At 64.8% G+C, this 17,894-nt stretch overlaps 1 protein-coding gene across 4 annotated transcripts; it reads left to right on the forward strand.

Moving 5' to 3' along the window:
* Window positions 1–797: 797 nt before the first annotated feature.
* Window positions 798–10,947, forward strand: DHX34 (DExH-box helicase 34). 4 transcript variants are annotated; one of them, XM_053268426.1, is made up of 17 exons: window positions 799–1,550; window positions 2,193–2,504; window positions 3,388–3,645; window positions 3,969–4,071; window positions 4,535–4,752; window positions 4,857–5,031; window positions 5,360–5,556; window positions 5,955–6,056; window positions 6,155–6,376; window positions 6,500–6,673; window positions 6,762–6,879; window positions 7,318–7,424; window positions 7,509–7,817; window positions 8,074–8,253; window positions 9,099–9,246; window positions 9,486–9,687; window positions 10,533–10,947. In XM_053268426.1, the coding sequence occupies exons 1-17, from the start codon at window positions 915–917 to the stop codon at window positions 10,561–10,563; spliced, it is 3,492 nt and encodes a 1,163-aa protein (XP_053124401.1). In that variant the 5' UTR covers window positions 799–914; the 3' UTR covers window positions 10,564–10,947. The 4 variants fall into 4 exon arrangements, with proteins under 4 accessions (XP_053124404.1, XP_053124401.1, XP_053124402.1 ...); XM_053268427.1 differs by lacking the exon at window positions 6,155–6,376; XM_053268428.1 differs by lacking the exon at window positions 3,388–3,645.
* Window positions 10,948–17,894: the final 6,947 nt, after the last annotated feature.

Here is a 17,894-nt window from a genome sequence, read left to right on the forward strand (position 1 = left end):
CACAATTATATACAAAGTGGTTGTTTGTACATCATATATCTACAAAGTTTTACACACAAGGATTTGGAAACCCACAGGGTTATAAAAGATATGCAGGCAGTACTGTAACTCGGGGATGGGGAATTACAAGGCACATCAGGTAATGCAGGGTGGGGGTTACGTCCAACGTCCATTTCCACAATTTGTCCCATTGCTGTTTAGAAGAGATACTTTTTGCACATAACCATACAAACTTTTCCAGAAGAGATTTACATCCAAGATAGGGCTGAGAGAGATTCCTGCCTGAAACTGTGGAGAAGCCGCTGCCAGTCTGTGAAGACAATACTGCGCTAGATGGACCCAGGGTCTGACTCAGCATATGGCAGCTTCCTATGTTCCTATGATTCCTGAAAAGAAAAGTTCGTCGCTAAGCCTGGGGAAACTGTCTCCCTGATAGAGCGCAGGAGGACACTAACAACCTTGCCGTGTAGTCTACTTTGTTTAGGGGCGCAACTTAGGCGGCTGCTGCGCAAACACGCTCTCCAGGGCTGCGGGGATGTTTCTGTCAGTGGCTGACTTAGATTCCCAGTCGCCAGCCCCGCCGCCAGCTTGAAGCAGTCTCGTTCAGGCCCCGTTCAAGCCCACATCCAGGGCGTGCTAGGAGAGCCCTGCTTCCGCTTTTTTGTTCCGTGGCAAACCTTCCTGTGAACCCGGAAGCTGGACCGTGTGCGTCAGTCTACGTCTTCTCAAGTCTATAGCCAGGGCCGGCCTTTCGCCTTCTGAGGGCGGAGCTCTGCCCGAGAGGTAGTACTGAGCATGCGCCTTCGCGGATGGCGCATGCTCAGTAGCAGCGAAGGTGAGCGCGAGATTCGCTCTGGCGCGGGGAGGCGGAAGGCGCCCGGTGTGCAGCCTCTGTCAGCCTCTGGGCGGCCGCGATGGCAGCAGAGGCGGGGGAGGAGGGCCGCCGCCAGGCCGCCGCCAGGTGGGACTGGGGCTGCCCCGCCACCCGGGCCCGCCTGGAGGGGCTCTACCTGCCGGGCCAAGGCCAAGGCGAAGAGCGGGCCGAGTTCTGGGCGTTCTTCGAGCGGCTGCGCCGGCTGCGCCGCCCCCCGCGGGCCGCCCCGAGCCCCGAGGAGGCGGCGGAGGGGCGGGGCCCGGGCCCCCTGGGGCTGCCGCAGCCCTACGACGCCGGCCACCGCGCCAGCCTGTGGGTGCCGCAGCGGGGGGCGCCCGGAGAGCTGCCGCGGGCGCGGGCGCGGGAGTTCCGCCGGGCCCTGCGGCACTTCCTGGACTTCCGCCAGAAGCGGGGCTTCTCCCGCCTGGCCCGCCTGCAGCGGGAGCGCGCCGCCCTGCCCGTGGCCCGCTACCGGGAGCCGCTGCTCCGGGCCCTGGCGGGCAGCCCGGTGGTGCTGGTGGCGGGCGACACGGGCTGCGGCAAGTCCACCCAGGTGCCCCAGTACCTGCTGGCCGCCGGCTACCGCCACGTGGCCTGCACCCAGCCCCGGCGCATCGCCTGCGTGGCCCTGGCCAAGCGGGTGGCCTACGAGAGCCTGCAGCAGTACGGTGACCAGGTGAGCCGCCGGGGGGGAGTGGGGGTCCAGGCCGGCCGGAAGGCGGGCGAGGGCTCGGACTGCTCTCTGGCCGCAGCGCCGTCAGCAAGAGGTCTCTGCCTGGAGAGGGCTGCAGTCTAGGAGCGGATGGGGAGGCTGCCCTGAGCCCAGCGGCTGAGGAGCCGCCTCTGGCCTCGGTGGTGCCGGAGGGTGGTCCAGGCGTTGATTATGCGCTGCCTGGCTCTGCTGGAGGCGGCGGCGGCGGCTTCGAATAAGTTCCCAGTGGCTGAATGGGTTGAACTGCAAAGAGTTGAGCTCCGATGTCCAGCCGGAGTCTGCAGGGGCTTCCTGAGGGGGCCGGCCCGGCCTTGAGGCTGCATCTCCCGGGGAGGCCCCTCTGCTGGCAGCTGCCTCCGCCCCCCTGTGCAAGGCACCCCCTTCTGCTGGTGTGTCCTAGTCCTGACTGTGCAGAGAGACAGACCAGAAAAAAGGGGTGTGTGGGGGGTGGGGGTGGGGGTGACCCCGCTTCTGGACTAGGGTCCTCCCTGTTCTATGATCCAGTGAGGCAACTGGGCAAATCTGGCCCAGAGACCCCCCCCTGCAAAAAGGGCTCCCCAGGGGCCTGCAAGGTTGACCCCCCTCTCCTTGTTCCCTCCCGGGCAGGTGGGCTACCAGATCCGCTTTGAGAGCACGCGCTCCCCAGCCACGCGGATCGTCTTCCTGACGGAGGGGCTGCTCTTGCGCCAGGCTCAGCGGGACGCCACCCTGCCCGGCTACCAGGTCCTGATCGCTGACGAGGTGCACGAGCGGCACCTGCATTGCGACTTCCTCCTGGGGGTTCTGCGCCGGCTCCTGCCCGCCCGGCCCAACTTCAAGCTGGTGCTCATGTCGGCCACCATCAACATCCGGCTCTTTGCCGACTACTTTGGCGGTGCCCCTGTGGTGCAGGTGCCCGGCCGGCTCTTCCCCATCACGGTGAGCAGAAGTGGGGGGCAGGGGGCCTCCCGCCGTGGGGCGGCTGCCTCCGTTGCAGTTCTGCTGGGGCTCAGCTGCCCCACTTCCTGCCCATCAGGCCTTCCAAGAGGCTTGCAGCATTTTAGCGCATGATTTCAAGGGCTTCTTGCGGCTCTGCCCGCCGTCCCTTCGCCCGCCCTCTGAGGACAGCGGATCCCTCCCCTGCCCTCTTGTCATCAACCGACGCCACTAAGCGTGAGCATAACGTGATCAGAAGAGCCGCCCTGCTGGGCCAGGCCCAAGGCCTGTCCTCCCGTTGCCCTCAGTGGCCTCTGGGAAGCCCACCAGCAAGAGGCAGAAGCAGGCCCCATCTCCTGCCATTGCTCCCCTGCGCTTGGAGGTGGCACGTGGCCATCAAGGCTAGTAGCCAGGGCTGCAGTAGAAGGTCCTCCGTGGAAACCTCCTCCGTGAATGAAAAGAAGCCCACCCTTTCCCTTTCCCTTCTCCTCCCCCCCCCCAAACATGGTGGCCCCCCTGGGTGAGTCTGCATCCTTTGGCAACTGCTGAAGGCTGTTCTTCCTGGGGGTCCAGAGCTCCTTCACAGCCCGGGGGCTGAAAGAGGCTGCCTTTCCTTGGCGGGAGGTGTGGTGTTGCTTCATAGGGAGATGTTAGCCTGGTCTCCTTGGGGCTGATGTGACCTCCACAGAGGGTGTGGGGGCTTAGAGGGGGGGGCATCATTTTTTGTTTAATGCATGGTGGGGGGAGGTCTTGTCCTTCCCAGGAACTGCTCTTTGGGCATCGCCTGTTTGTGAGCGCTTGGCTGGCGGGGGTTGGGGCAAGGCCCTGAGGGAGAGTGAGGAGTGGGCCGTGCTCCATTGCTCCCCCTCTGTCTTCCCCCCTCGAGGTCCTCTACGAACCCATCCCTGCCGGGGAGGATGGCAGTAGGGGCCAGGGGCGGCTGGACCCCCGGCCTTACCTCCGAGTGCTCCAGGCCATTGATCACCAGTACCCCCCCGAGGAGAGGGGAGACCTGCTCGTCTTCCTCAGTGGTGTGGCTGAGATCGGGGCCGTGGTGGAGGCTGCGCAGACCTACGCCAGCCACACCCAGCGCTGGGTGGTCCTTCCTCTGCACAGCACCCTCTCCGTGGCCGAGCAGGACAAGGTGGGTCGAGGGGAGGCCTGGATGGGCTGGGTCGTCTCGGGGCTTATCCCTTCCCCCACAGCCCCGCTTTCCCTGCAGAAAGGGGCCTTGGTCCCTCCCCTCCAGGCAAAGGCCCAGAGCGGGGCTTAAGCCCTTAGCAAGTAAGGGGCTTTCTCTGGCGAGGAAGGCAGAAAAGGGGCTTGCTGTCTGAAAAAGAAGGTAGATCTGGAATTCACCCTCGGAGCCTGAAAAAGAAGCACAAAGTAGACATCCGCGGCAGGCCCCACCCAGAGGGACTCCGAGCATGAACGCCAGCCTTCCCTCCCTTTCCCCCGTCCCGGCAGGTGTTTGACGTGGCCCCCCCCGGAGTCCGAAAATGCATCGTCTCCACCAACATCGCCGAGACGTCAGTTACCATTGACGGCGTCCGATTTGTGGTGGACTCTGGTAAGAGGCGACTCCTTGCTCTGGGTTCTGGTATTGGCTGCAGCAGGCGACACCCACACTCAGCCGGCAGCAGCGGCCACACAGTCTCCCTCCAAAGACAGGCCTCAGGCAAAGAGAGCAGCTCAGTAATTGGCCTCCGGGGGGGGGGCACCGGCTCCCCCTTCCGTGCTTAAAAGGCAGGAATCCACTCCGGCCAGCTCTGTCGGCCCTGCTGGGGAGAATCTCCCGGCTGGGCAGGGGCTGAGCAGGCTTTCCAGTGGTGGGCAGCAAGCTGGGACTTGGCCCCTCTGTATAGTGGTGGGGGTGGGGGTGGTGCTGCTGCTGCTCCCAGAAGTGGCCAGAGGGGGGGGGGGGACGTGCCTCGTTTTGCATCGGGGCGGTGCAGGCCCTGGAGCTGGGCCCTGCTCTGGTATCTGCTTCCTGGGTGCCGCCTGAGCGGGCCGCCTTGCTCCCTCTCTTGCAGGGAAGGTGAAGGAGCTGAGCTACGAGCCCAAGGCCAAGCTGCAGCGGCTGCAGGAGTTCTGGATCAGCCGAGCCAGTGCTGAGCAGCGCAAGGGGCGTGCCGGCCGCACAGGGCCCGGCGTCTGCTACCGGCTCTACGCCGAGTCGGACTACGATGCCTTTGCGCCCTACCCTGTGCCGGAGATCCAGCGGGTGGCACTCGACGCCCTGGTGCTGCAGGTAGGGGCTGCCGAGGGGAGGCCTACGCCACGTGGACCTGGCCGCCGGGGCGGAGGCGGGGAAGGCCACGTCTCTCTCTCTCTCTCTCTCTCCTCTGGCCCTAGATGAAGCGCATGGGGCTGGGGGACCCCCGAGCTTTCCCTTTCCTGGAGCCGCCCCCGCCGGCCAGTTTGGAGACGGCGGTGGGCTACCTGAAGCAGCAGGGCGCCCTGGACACGGAGGAGGACCTCACACCCATCGGGAGCCTCCTGGCCGAACTGCCGGTGGATGTGGTGATTGGTGAGCGGGGGGGGGGCTCAAGGGCTGGCTCTGGGTGTCAGTGGGGGGGGGGCTTCCAGCCTTGGGGTGCTCACCTCCTCACGGCCAGTAGTAGTCCATCCAGGAGCAGTAGCCAGATCCCCTCCACTTGTCCAGTGTTGCGCGATGGTGTTACTGACCCTGTATCGGAGATGGGGACTTCTGAGCATGTGCAGAATGCCTGCGGCTCAGACTGCTCACACCCCTGCATGAGGCGAGTTCCTTCAGCCTGTCCCTTTGGGGGGATGTGTGGGGAGAGAGCCTGCTGGCAGGCCCCACGCCCTCTCTCATGCGGCCTGCCTTCCTGCAGGGAAGATGCTGGTGCTGGGAACCCTCTTTGGCCTGGCCGCACCCATCCTGACCACTGCGGCCGTCCTGAGCATGCCGTCTCCCTTCCTGCGCGGCAGTGGAGGCAGCGACCCTGACCGGGCCACCAGCCGGCGGAGCCTGGAGAGCCCCCTGGGAGACCCCCTGACTCTGCTCAACATCTTTGACACCTGGGTGCAGGTGAGGGGGGTGGGACGGGGCTGCCTGGCCTCTCTCTCGCCCCCCCCCCCGACCAGCATTGTTAAATCGGGCCAGGAGGGGGTGGCCCTGGCGGTGCTCCCCCCCTGCGGAAGGTTGGCTCCCTCCCCTCCTGGGGTGTCTCCTGCTGGTTTGTAAAGCTCCCTCCCCCCCCGCACAAAGTGCCCGGCCGTCCTTTTTGCGTTGGGCCTCATCCAGGTCGCCTCGATTCCTGTCGTGCGGATGGGGAAACGGAGGCAGGGCTTGCAGAAGGGCACCTTGTGAGTGGTGGTCGCGGTGGGGGGGTGGGGGGGTTAGGGGTCCTCTTGGTTTCCCTGCGGAGGACTCTTTCCCCCGCCACTCGCCTGGTGGTGGTGCCGCCTCACTTTCCGGTGCCGCAGGTGAAGTCTGAGGATCGCCGTGGTTCTCGCCGCTGGTGTCGGCGCCGGGGCCTGGAAGAGCACCGACTGTACGAGGCAGCCAACCTGCGGCGCCAGTTCCAGGTGGGTCCGGCGCTGGGCGGGGCGGGGGGGCCGGGGGGTGGGCCGGGGAGGAGGGCACGGCCGACCCCCCCGGGCTTCTCTCCCTGCTGCTCTGCCAGGAGCTGCTCCGGGACCAGCGGCTCCTGGAACCCGCCGCCCGGCCCAGGGACGCCTACGCACGGCAGAGCCGCCACCGGGAGCGCCGAGAGCTGCAGCGGCTCAAGCGGGAGCACGAGCGAGGGGAGGGCCGCCGGAGGAAGGTGCTGCGGCTGCCCGGCGAGGGGGGCGGCTCCTCCTCCTCGGGAGAGGAAGGGGCTGCGGAGCGGGGCCCTGACATCCAGGTAGGGCCGCCACGGGGGTCTCTCGGGGGAGCAGGGTGGCCCTGGGCTGCCCGTCCCTGCCGCCTCCGTGAGCCTGGGGCCGCGACTGACCGAGCCTGGCCCCCCGGGCCCCCCCCCCCGCAGGACGTGAAGTTCCAGCTGCGCCACAATGTGGAAGAGCTGCAGGCGGCCTCCTCCCTGGCCCGAGACCTCTCCCCGGGGCAACTGGCCCTCCTGCAGCTGGTGCTGGGGCGGGGCCTCTACCCCCAGCTGGCCATCCCGGACCCCTTCAACAAGACCCGCAAGGACTCGGAGCAGGCAAGTCCCCCGCCCCGCCCCCACCCCGGGGCCCCCAGGGATGGGCTGCCAGCGCCCCCCCCTCAGCGCCCCCCTCTCCCCCCTCCAGGTCTTCCACACCAGGGACAAGGCAGGCGTCGTCCTCCATCCCACCAGCGTCTTTGCCAGCTCTCCAGAGCTGCTGCAGCCGGCCCAGGAAAGCGGGGCTGAGCATGGAGGCCGCAGAGGTGTGTGGAGGGGAAGCGGCTGCCCCCCCCCCAGTGGGAGCGCCTCTTTGGGGCAGGCTGTGGGGCTGAGCCAGGTCAGGAGGGGGAGGCAGGCAGGGGTATCCTGGCTCCATACTGTGCTGGGGGGGGACATTGCTGGAGACGGGGAATGCCGGGGGGGGCACAGAAAGCCGGGTGGAAGTGGAAGCGTCCTCGTTGCTTCCTCCTCAAGAGGCCCTGGGCAGCTTTTTGCTGCTGCTGCTGCTGCTGCTTCAGCTGCCATGAGCTGGCTCCTGGAAGGGCCGGCCTGGGAAAAGGCTCCGTGGCCCTGCCCCACTGCCCCCCTCCCCCTGCCCCACTGCCCCCCTCCCCCTGCCCCCCTCCCCCTGCCCCCCTCCCCCTGCTGGAGGCAACCTGGCTGGCTGTTGGGGAGCCTGAACGGGCCGCCTTGCTTCGTAGGCGCCCAGGAGGGGCTGTGCAGCCGCCACCAGCTGCTGGCCTTCGTCTCGCTGCTGGAGACCCACAAGCCCTACCTGGTCAACTGCCTGCGTCTGCCCGCGCTGCAGGTGATTGCCTTCGGGCCCCTCCCCCTCCCCCTCCCCCTCCCCCTCCCCCTCCGGCCTGGCTGCCAACTGTCCCTCCCGGCTCAGGCTCTGCTGCTCTTGGCTCGCTCCCTGGACACCAACGCGGACTGCACGCGCATCGTTGCCGACTCGTGGCTGGAGCTGCAGATTCCCGGGGCCGAGACCGCCCTGCGCCTCCTCAGCACAGCCCTGCGGCTGCGCACCACCTGGGAGAATGTCCTGGACCGCCAGCTGGGGAGCCGGGCAAGCCGAGGCCGGGCGGAGGAGGAGGAGGAGGAGGAGGAGGAAGCAGCAGCAGCGGAGGGGAAGAAGAGGCCCAGCGCCCGCGAGGTGGGCCGGCTCACGCAGGAGCTGCTGACCTTCCTGGAGGCGGAGGTGCGTCTGCCGGTGGGGAAGGCTTTGGCTGCGGAGGGGCTGGGCCTTTCTTGCTGGCCGCACCCCCAGTTGGAAGGGGCTCAGGCCTCTCCCTCGCCCTGCCCCTGCCCCTGCCCCTGCCCCTGCCCCTGCCCCTGCCCCTGCCCCTGCCCCTGCCCCTGCCCTGCCCAGAGTCTGGAGGGCCGGAGGGGCCAAGGGCCGGCGGCCCCCCTCACTCGCGGGGTGTGTGTGTGTGTGTGTGTGTGTGCCTTGCTAGGTGCAGTACAGCCTGCGGCAGATGACGCCCCTGGAGCAGCAGCACTTGTACGTGGGCCCGCAGGTGGGGGCCGCTGGAGCGGAGGGGCCGCCCTGCCTCTTCCGAGGAGCGAAGGGGGTCCCCGACGAGGCCAAGGGCGGCTGCCGGGTTGGCGACTTCCTGACGTTCAACTGCCTGGCGGTGAGTGGAGGGGCCGGGCCGGCCGTGTCCCTCTCGCCTTCCCTACAAGCAGAGTCCCCAAAGGACTGGAGGGCGTGGCAGCAGGCAGGAAACGGGGGGCCCCATCCCGGAGGAGAGGCCTGGGCCGGAGGGGTCTCAGGGGCAGGGTGGCGGGTGGTGTCACTGGTCCTCCACAGCTTTTGAGACCGCGAATCCTGGTCTGGGTTGGGGCTGGGAGGTGTCGCTTCTGGAGGGGTGATCCCAGAAGGTGGTTCGAGGGGGCTGCTGCTGCTGCCGCTGCCGCTGCCCCACTTGGATGGCGGGGGTGGGGGGCGGCTCCTGCAGGCTTCCACCCCTGAACCTCTCCATGAAAGTGCTGGGGGAGATTGTCTGGAAGTCTGGGCTGAGGCATCCTCCACACCGCCTCTCTCCTCCAAGTTCTGGTTCTGGGGAGGTGGTGGAAACCCGGAACCAGCGTTTGGAGGCCGTTCTGGTTTGGGTGGAAACGTAATCTGGAACCGTTGTCCGGGGAGGTCTGGCAGCCCCCCCCCCCGCTGATTTTTGCCCGTTGCTTAAAGGCTTCTTGCCCCGCAAAGCTCTCCTCCATCACCTCTTAGAGACGCAGCAAGATGCCCCTCCAGGGGGTGCAGCCCTGCCCGCAAATACCTCTTCCTGGCTGGGCAGAGCTTCCCAGCAGCAGCAGCAGCAGCACCTCGGCCTTGCCAGGATGAAGCCTCCTCAGCCGGTTCCCCGCCCGCTCTGTGATGGGGCTGCAGCCTCCTCTCCCTTGCTGGGGTGGGGCAGGGGGAGGGGAGGGGGAGGGGCTCCGGAGGACGGGGCTCATCGGGGCTGGTGGTGCCCTGCAGGGCGAGGGAGACCTCTATGCCGAGTGCCTCCGCACCTTCTGGACGTGTCCCCACTGCGGCCTCTACATGCCCTTCACCCCACTGGAGCGAGTGGCCCATGAGGACGCCTGCCAGGCCCCAGGCCCAGAGTGGGGGCTCAGCATGGAAGGTGAGGGGCTTCTGCGGCTGCCAGCGGAGTAAAGGCTGCCAGTGATGGGGCGGGCAGGGCGGGGGTGCCACTCATGCCGGGCTCCTCGAGGCCTGAAGGAGTCCCTCGGGGCCCTTATCTGTTCAGCTAGTTTCTGGCCTTGCCCCAGGAGTGGGTCTGGCTCCCCCCTTCTCTCGAGGGGGGGGGCAAGGAAGTGACTGGGGGTGGTCTCGGCCTGCCCCTCCCCCTTGCTTCCCCAGGACCCCCTGCAGACCCAGCGGCCCCCTCCTCCTCCTCCGGGGCCCCTGCCGCCCTGAAGCAAGCGCACCCCTGTGCCACCTGCCAGAAGACCCTCTTCCTCACGCCTACCGAGATCTTGCGGCACCGGAAGCAGCACCAGGCGCCCCCCTCGGAGCAGCCGCGGCTGGGAGGCCCTTCCTTCCCCGGGGAGCTGAATCCTGGGTAGGGAAGGGGCTCCTCTCCCCTCTCTCCTGCCCGCCTCCCGCTCAGATGCTGGGCCGTCTCTGCCGGGCAGTGGTGGGCTGGGGCAAGGCTGGGCTTTGCGTGCTTTGGGGAGAGGGCTCTGTGTGTGTGTGTGTGTGTGTAATAAAGGCCGTTCCCTCCCTCGCAGCTCTTCAGACTTGCCTTGTGGCATCCAGCAGAGAGCTGCTTAGGGTTAACCCCAACCCCGGTCCTGGTCCTGGTCCTGGGTGCTGGGACGGGCCCTCCATGGCCCTGGGGAGGCGGCTGGAGCTCCGCTTGCCCCCCCCCTTCCCTGAGGTCTGCACAGGAGGGGGATAGGCAGGGCTCGCCAGCTGCAATGACTGCTCTGGGCCACCAGGTGGCAGCCTCTGCCCATCCTGGCACCACCCAGCTGGTTGCCTCTGCTCCAGGGAGGGAGCCGAGTGCATTGGGCAGGGTGTGTGCGCGCGCTCTGCGCTGGCCACATGGGCTGGAGAAGCAGGGAGGGGGGATACGAGAGCCAGAGCCATCTTCAGATACCTGAAGGGCTGCTGCCAGGTAGAAAAGGAAGCCTCTGTCTGGGCTGTGGGCCAGGCTGTGAGAGACCCTCTCTAGGGATTGTCCAGCCCCAGAGGAACAAGTGGCCCCCCTCTGGCAGAGTGCAGCTCAGTGAAATCTTGGTGGTAGCGACTTATTCAGCTTGGCTGTCTTTAGCCCAGGCCTGATGAGCAGTTAGAAGATAATAGGCCGCTTGTCCTCAAGAGGGACTTTACAGGTGTTTGTGAGTCAGAAGCTCTCTCCGTGGGGGCTGATGCTGATAACGTGAGGAGGGTTTCATCCTGCAGGCGGAAAAACAAGGAACATCCTGAACATTGATGTGGTGCTAAGTTCCTGGGGGCCTGGTCATTAAGAGAGACATAAGCAAGGGAGACCCAGTCGGAAAGCAGGAAACAACTATCGTCATTAATGGGTATACAAGTAATTGTATCAGATTGTTTGGGGTTTGTCTGGCATAGGATCTCCGCCACAGGCGAGAGGAGCTTTTGCACCCCCTTCCCCAGCTCGACAAAATGGGTCGAAAGCCGAGCCTGGTGGCTGCCCCACATGCCAGAGCAGTTTCCTGCCCTCCCCACACCCTCTTCTGGCTTCTGGGCTCCGGAGCAACTTCCCCATCTACGGAGATTGGGAGATGTTTGATGCTAAGCCAACACTCATCATGCATCTTTAATTAACATGCAGTAAAGAATCCTCAGCCATTGATTTTGTATTGATAAACTGTTGTGAAGTGGTGGGGTGGGGAAGCCGGTGGCGGAGGCGGGCGAGGGGAGAAAGCCGGGCCTGCAGAGGATGCTTCTGCCTCCCCCCCCCGGCCTGGTCTTCTGAAAGGCCCCCCCCCCCCGGCCTGCCTCACCTGCTCAGCTGAGGTGAATGAGATGTCTGGCTGCATGCATGGGGGGGGGCTGCTTCTGGGCCCAGCCCCTGCCGCCACCTGCTCCTTGAGGCAAGGCCTCGCCACGCCCCGCCACCCCCACCCCAGCCAGCTCCTTGCCTTTGCCTGTCCTGGCCCTGCCCTCTGCGGCCTCCACTGGGCGTCTTCTGGAAACCAGCGAGTCCTGTGCGCCCTGGAAGGCTGGCCGGTGGTAGGGCGGCCTTTCCGGGGCTGCTTGAACCAGATGCCTGAAATGACCAGCGTGGGGTGTGGTGGTGGCCCAGGAGGCTAAGCCGTGGCGGGGGCCAGGAATGGGAGGAGGGGCCACGGGGGGGTGGGTGTGTGTGTGCTGAAGGTTGCCGACAGGCCAGGCGCTGCCAGCCTTGGCTGCCCAGATGGCCTTGGACTCCAGCTCCCGCCATCCTCCCTGGCCCTGGTGGAATACCAAAGCGGGGGGCGCTTTCTGGGGCTCTTCACCGGTGAAATCACGCTGAGCAGGAACAGGGAACAGGCTAAAGACTCACTTGGACTTGGAGGTCGTTCTCATGGATTTCGGGGGATCTGCGCACAAGTGTTCCCGCTCCAGAGCACAGTTGCCATCCACGCTGCCCAGGAGGGGGGCGCAAGCCACACGACCCCCATCACTGGGCCTGCTCGGGTCCTGAAACCAGCGAGGGGCCCAGGGCTGGGTTTCCGGCATCATGATAGCCTGCATTTTAATTGACATAATTAAAAGCAGCTTGTTCCTCTCGTTTGCAACGTGTTTATAGTGTGGGATAATTATATCAAGTGCCGCCTGGGGGGACATTAGAGGAGTGTATTGTGGGGACAGCCCCCCTGCCCCATGGAGGTTGCCTGGTTGGCTGCTTTCCAAGGCCTGAGGGCTCCAGCAGAGGCAGATCACCCAGAGGTCAGGAGCGACTGGTCCTAATGAGCAACACGGGTGCCAAAGGAGGCTCTTTTCCTGCTGTGCCGCTTGCAGGCTGGCCATTCATCAGGTAGAGCTGCATGGTTAACTGCACAGTTCTACCTGATGAATGGCCAACCTGCAGGCAGTGAGAGAGAGAGGAACACCCGGAGGGGTCTCCTTTGGCTCTGCTGCCAGCGGTCACGCAGGTGGCTTCCCTCCTCCCGCAGCCCACCGCTGCCATCCTTGCTGAGAGGGCAGCCAGAGAGACCCCCGAGCTGAGGTGCACCGAGGTCATGTTGGAGCCGGGACCTCTGGAGGCCCCCCTGCGGCAGGTTAAGCATCATTTTTCACCATGTAGGTTCTGGAGGGCACAAGCCACACCCCCGCGACAGACTAAAGAGGGTCTAGGGGCCCGCCGGGGGGGTGTGGAGGCCCTGGACTTTGGCCCCGAAGTCCAGGGGGAGAGTGCCTCTGCCCCCAAGCCTGCACTGAGGCGCTCCCAGGCCCCTCCCGCCAAGCAGCAGGCAGCCTGTGGAGAAGAGCCTGGCCGGTTGCGGGGCCCTCCTTGGCCAAGGACTCCTTGCCTCGACACTGCCTGCTTGTTAACGCCATTTGAGGAGGTTTTTCGCCGTGACCTCTTCCATCCCGGGCAGAGCTGCTTCGTGCGTCGCCGACTTCACAGTGACGGTTTGGCCCCGTCGCTCACCTGCTGCCGGTGGCGGCCGAGCGGCTGCCTCGAGGGGAGCGATGCCGACCTGCCTTGGCCCGAGGCAGCGAGAGGACGGGCCCCTCGCCGATGCCGAGACCTTTCCTGCTTGGGCTGGGCTGGGCTGCGGGAGGAAGGGGCTGGGGTGGGGGCGTCCCCGCTCGGGCTCTGCCAGACCCCCCCCCTTCAGTCCCTAGCTTTGCAATAAGGGAGCCTTTCGGGTGGGGGGGGCAAAGTTGAGGCTGTGGGGAGCTGCTGGTGCTCAGGCGCCGGTGGGGTGGACCAGACCCCGTGACGTGCCAGCGCTTTCCCACCCCCACCTGTGGAAACAGAAGTGGGCCAGGCCAGGCCGGGGGGGGGCGAGCTCGAGGCGATGCCTGCGGCGGCCCTTGGCTGAGCCGCGAGTATTTCAGCACCCTGGACAGGGCGCTCCGGAGAGGCGCCGGGAGGAGCCCCGCTTCCCAGCCCCCACCCCCCTCCCAAGGGCGGCCCTCGGGACGGGAAAGTGTCCCTTCAGACCGGCATCCTTCGTGGGTGGGGGCAGGCATGGCTCGCCCCGGCTGAATGGAGCCTCCCTGTTCAGAGGCAGTCTGCTTCTGGTCACCTGTTGGCTGGCTGGCTGGGGGCCTCCATGCCCTGCTGGGCGGCCCCTGGCCAGATCCAGAGGAGGCTCAGCACGTCCCAGGCAAGACTCCCAGCCCCAATTAAAGCCCTCAAGATTCAGTGGCGCCCGAGTAGCCATGATGTGCCCCATTCCCACAGTTGCCTTCTCAGAGGAGCTCTATAGACCTGGTGTTGTGTTCCCCCCCCAGCAAGGTCCCTGTCCTTCCCTAGGACCCCCTCCATTGTCCCCTCAAGCAGAGGTGACCCCCCCGCTTGCCAGGCCAAATGTTTGCTTGGCTGCTTGGGGCTTCCCATCTCATGGGCCTACTCGGGAGGAGGGGGAGGCCAGCTCAAGCCCCAACTTGGGAGCCAGCCTGAGCCCCAGGAAGGGCTGCTGGGCTCCTACAGCACCCTCCCATTGGCAGCCTGCCTGCCTGCCTGCCTCTCTCGGCTGCTCCAAGGGCTCCCTCCTTGTGCTCTGGCCCGGCTGGGCCTGGGTGTGGGCCAACTGGGAGGCTGGCTGAATTTGGGGCATCTGCTCCCAGCAGGGCTCTTCCGGGGTGCCCTTGTTCAAAAGTGACTGTGGTGGCTCCTCCTGACTGAGGGGACACCAAAGGAGGCAGCTGGGGTTGCCCCTCCCCACTCCCCTCCCCCAGACCAGAGCTGCCTGCAGACTGGCCATTCATCAGGTGGCCAGCCTGCCACAAATGGCCGGCCTGCAGGCAGCGTGGGAAAGGGAAGTGCAACACTGGGAGAGGCCTCCAGGCCCAGCCTCAGGGCCACGGCTGGCAACAGGCTGAAGGGCTAGGTGGACCCCAGCCCCCGGGCCTATGCTCTAGCATGTCAGCCCTCAGGACTTATGGTTTGCTCTGCAGGGTGGGGGATGCAGGGGGGGGTTGGAGGGGTCCCTAGTGACATGCCTCTTGCCTGCTTCTGTGCAGGGCCAGGCCTGGCGTTGGGCAGAAGAACCCCCCAGCAGGCCACGGCCCCCGCACCTCCCTCCAGGGGGGCAGGGCTATCTTTCACGGGCGCCTTGAAGTCTCTCTGGGTGGCAAAGGGATTCTGGGGCACAGGGGCAGGGGCAGGGCAGGGCCTTTGCTGACACCCACAATGTGCAGCTGATCTCTCTCACTGATGCTGCTCAGAAGACCCAGTGGATGGCAGGCCCCCATCTGTCTTCCAGAGGCCCTTTCTAGAAGGTGCCTGGACCTTTTTCAAGAGCCCCCAAATCCTTCTCCGTCCCTTGCTCAGGAAAGGAAAGGCCCCTGAGGATGGAGCCCCTCCCCCCATTCCAGGGTAATTGTGGTGGGCGGGTAGGGGGAGGACACCCTGTTTCCCCAGGCGATGAGTGAAAGTTGCATCGTTCCCCCGGTAAAGTCCAGGAGGGGTGTGGATGCCGGAAGAAAGGGATCTCTCTGGAAAGCAGGAGCGGCCGGGCCGGGCAGGGCCAAGCGACCCGGAGTCCAGCCTCCGAGGCCCTCCCTTGGAGAGCTGAGCAAAGAGGGGTTTTCAGAAATAATATTTAGCTGCTAATTAAACCCAAGTCCTCAAATGCTCCGTGTCTAGCTGCGTTTCTAATTAAAGCTAACCAAGTGAGTGGTGAATTCCAAGTCTCTGTAATTATGGCGGCTTCATACACAGGGAAGAGAGTGAGTGATGATGGCAGCCAAGAGGCGCATGAAAGAGAGACTGCTGGTGAGGGAGGAAGGAAAGGGAGCTGAGGAGGAGGAGCAGCAGGAGGAGGAGGAGCAGGAGGAGCAGGAGCAGGAGGCTTCACCCGCCATCTCCTCCTCCCTCCCGTTGACCACCAAAGTGCTGAAGATGCAGGATCGATGCTGCAAGTCTGATGCAACTGGAGGGTGAGCTGCATTCATGCTATTAGCATAAGTTGAGTGCGAGTCATTTACATAACAGAAAATTAAACAAGGCTTGCTTGCCCATAAAGGAGCAGGATTAATTTAACCAGAGCAATGTTAATGAAAGCAACACATTCCAACCAGAGGCAATAAAAATGTAGGGTTTTGCTATTTAATTAATCAATAAATCTTGTCACCCTTTGGAACAAGGAACCTGAACTTGCTGATCTTGTCAAAATGAGACACCTGTGAGGAAAGCCGAGAGGCTGCCGTGGGGGCTAGCAGGCAGGAAAGGGCCTTGGAGGGCTGTCAGGGCCCCCCAAATGGGCAGCAGGGATGTTGGGGGCCTCTGCACTGCTGGGGGTTCAAGTCCTGCTTCTCTTGCCCCAGGAAACTGGGAAGTCAGAGGGGAGGCAGGCAGCAGGGAGCTGCAGGAGGAGAGCCGGGAACCAGCTCAGGACAGAGAAATCTGGGAGGAGGGCGGTCCTGGGTGTGAAGAGCCACTTGGATCCCAGGGGGAGAGGGTGATGCAGCCGTGGGCTAAGCTGTGTGGGGCAGGAGGGGCTCCTGCTCCTCTCAGGTTGACTCCCAGTGCAGGCTCCGTGATGGATCCACTGCCTTACGCAGGGCCTCTGTGTTCCTAGGTTTTTGCTGGTTTTCTGGGGCTGCTGTTGTCAGCATTTTATATCAAGTTGTTTCCATGTTGTTGTTATTGCTGCCCCCAGTGGGGATGGATGCTGCTGCTTTAAGTGGAAAGCAGACCGTCAGACTTCTCACACACAAGTGCTTAGGAAGCTGGGCGCAAGGGGCAGCAGGGGCTGATGCTGCCACCCAGGGCTGGTCTCCCTTGACCCCGACGCTGCGGCTGCTGCTGCGGCTGCTCTCGGTCCCCTCCTGGACGGAGCCCGGCTGGCTGCAGAGTCTCTCCTCCCCCTCCCCGCTCATCAGCCCCCTGCGATGAATGTCCCCACCACCCCTCACGGCCTGGTGCCGCCCACCTTCCGGAGACCCCCCAACCCATCATTTCTCGTTCTAGGGCTCAAAGGGAGAGAAGAGGGGCTGGGCTGCTGGAGCAGGCCAAGGCGGGGGCTGGACCACTTCGCCCAGCGGCCAGCCGCCTCTCTCCCGCCGTGGCCAGCCAGAGGCCTCTTCTGGGCAAGGGCGGAAAGGCCACAGGGCTGGCGGGGATGGGGTGGGCACATGGGGCTCCCTCCTTCCCGGGGCTGGGGTCTGAGGCCTGGCGGGGAGTGCGCCTCCTCCCTGCACCAGCCCTGCAGTGGCTGCCTGCCGTGGGAAGGAGTCTTGGGCTGCTGATCTGGGGCCTCCTGGGGCCCCCAGCCGTGGATGAGCAACGGCAGGGAGAGCAGCGACCTCTTTGCCTCCCGTCTGGCTGCCTTGGGCCGGGGCAAAGCCAGCGGATCGGCTGAGCTGGCAGGGGAGGAAGCGCTGCCTGTGCAGAAGTGCTGTTAGCCTCAGGGCGGTGGCGGCAGCAGAAGGGGCCACTGGAGGAAGGATTGGTGGGTGGGGTGCCTGGAAGGGGGGGCGGGGGGGGGGCTAGGCTGCCCTGCAAGGGGAAGGAACGTGGCTCTGCAGAACCGGCAGCCAAGATTCCGTGCTGGCAGTTCTCAGCTGGGGCCATTTGGAGGGGGGGTGGGCTGCCCCCCCCCCCGCCGGCACCACTGCCCAAGGAGGGCCTGGCGTTGTCGGGAGTGAAAGAGCGGCAGCAGCAGCAGCTCCAGGGAGCCCATCTGGGCTGGGAGGAGGCGGCGCGCGGGGCGGGCCCAGCCAGGAGTGGTGCTCTCCTCTTGGTCGGATCCTGGCCTGCCCTGACTTCTTGCCAGCTTTTCTCACCAGCCTGAAGTGGCCACAGGTGTGGAGGCTCCTCTAATGAGCATTTGGCGCTAATGAGGAAGAAATGGATTTGCTCCAGCCCTCTTCAAAGGAAAGCGGAAGGCGGGGGGGGGGGGAGAGAAGCCCCCTCTCCGCCTGGCATTGCCTTTCCTCTCCTTCATGGATGCCCTTGTAAGCTGGCAGGAGGCGGCCTTTGAAATCGGCCCCAATTATGCAGCTTCATGGTCCAAGCCACCCGAAAGCCAAGCCAAGCCCAGAGTCTCTTCAGAGGGAGGGAGATGGGTCTGCTTCCATCCCCGCAGGAGGAGGAGGAGGGTTCTTGCCTCCGCTCAAGGCCGGCAGCAAAGGGCCCCAGAGCTCTGCAGGAGAAGGAGGCAGCAGGAAGAGCCGCACTCTCCGAGAGGGGTCTCTGTGGGGACGGTGGGCCTATCCTGCAGCCATGCTGGGTTCCTGCAAGATGGAAACACAGCGCCTTGCCTGTCTTCTTATACTTTTTTGTGGGTGAAAAAAGAATGAACACCCCCAAAGATCAATCGATCGATCGATCAATGTGTAATGGTGCAAAATGTTTCACCTGCAATGAATACTGACCTGCTGCCACCCAGAACTGTACCAGGTAAAGAGCAAACCGTGGGTTTATTTCGGTTTTTTAAAAAGCAGGCCTCCCTTGTGCGTTGAGGCTGGGGGCAGTTTAACCACTGGCGACCCAGCCAAGGCACTGGAAGATCACAGCTGTGGGGAGCAGCTCCGGAGGACAAGCACGTCCAGGAGAGACACCCGCCGCCAGCAGCATCCCAGGGGTGTCTGGAAGGAGGGGGGTCAGGGTGGGGGGGTGCCACAGCACCCACCAGG

The sequence above is a fragment of the Hemicordylus capensis genome, chromosome 7 (assembly GCF_027244095.1).
Source record: "Hemicordylus capensis ecotype Gifberg chromosome 7, rHemCap1.1.pri, whole genome shotgun sequence".
NCBI classification, from domain to species: Eukaryota; Metazoa; Chordata; class Lepidosauria; order Squamata; family Cordylidae; genus Hemicordylus; species Hemicordylus capensis.

Bases quoted from the DNA above. Each gene is read 5' to 3' on its own strand.
- DHX34 (XM_053268426.1), top strand. From the start codon at position 915: ATGGCAGCAGAGGCGGGGGAGGAGGGCCGCCGCCAGGCCGCCGCCAGG. The intron at 1,551-2,192 runs GTGAGCCGCCGG...CCTCCCGGGCAG, and splicing joins TGCAGCAGTACGGTGACCAG to GTGGGCTACCAGATCCGCTT. The intron at 3,646-3,968 runs GTGGGTCGAGGG...CCGTCCCGGCAG, and splicing joins CCGTGGCCGAGCAGGACAAG to GTGTTTGACGTGGCCCCCCC.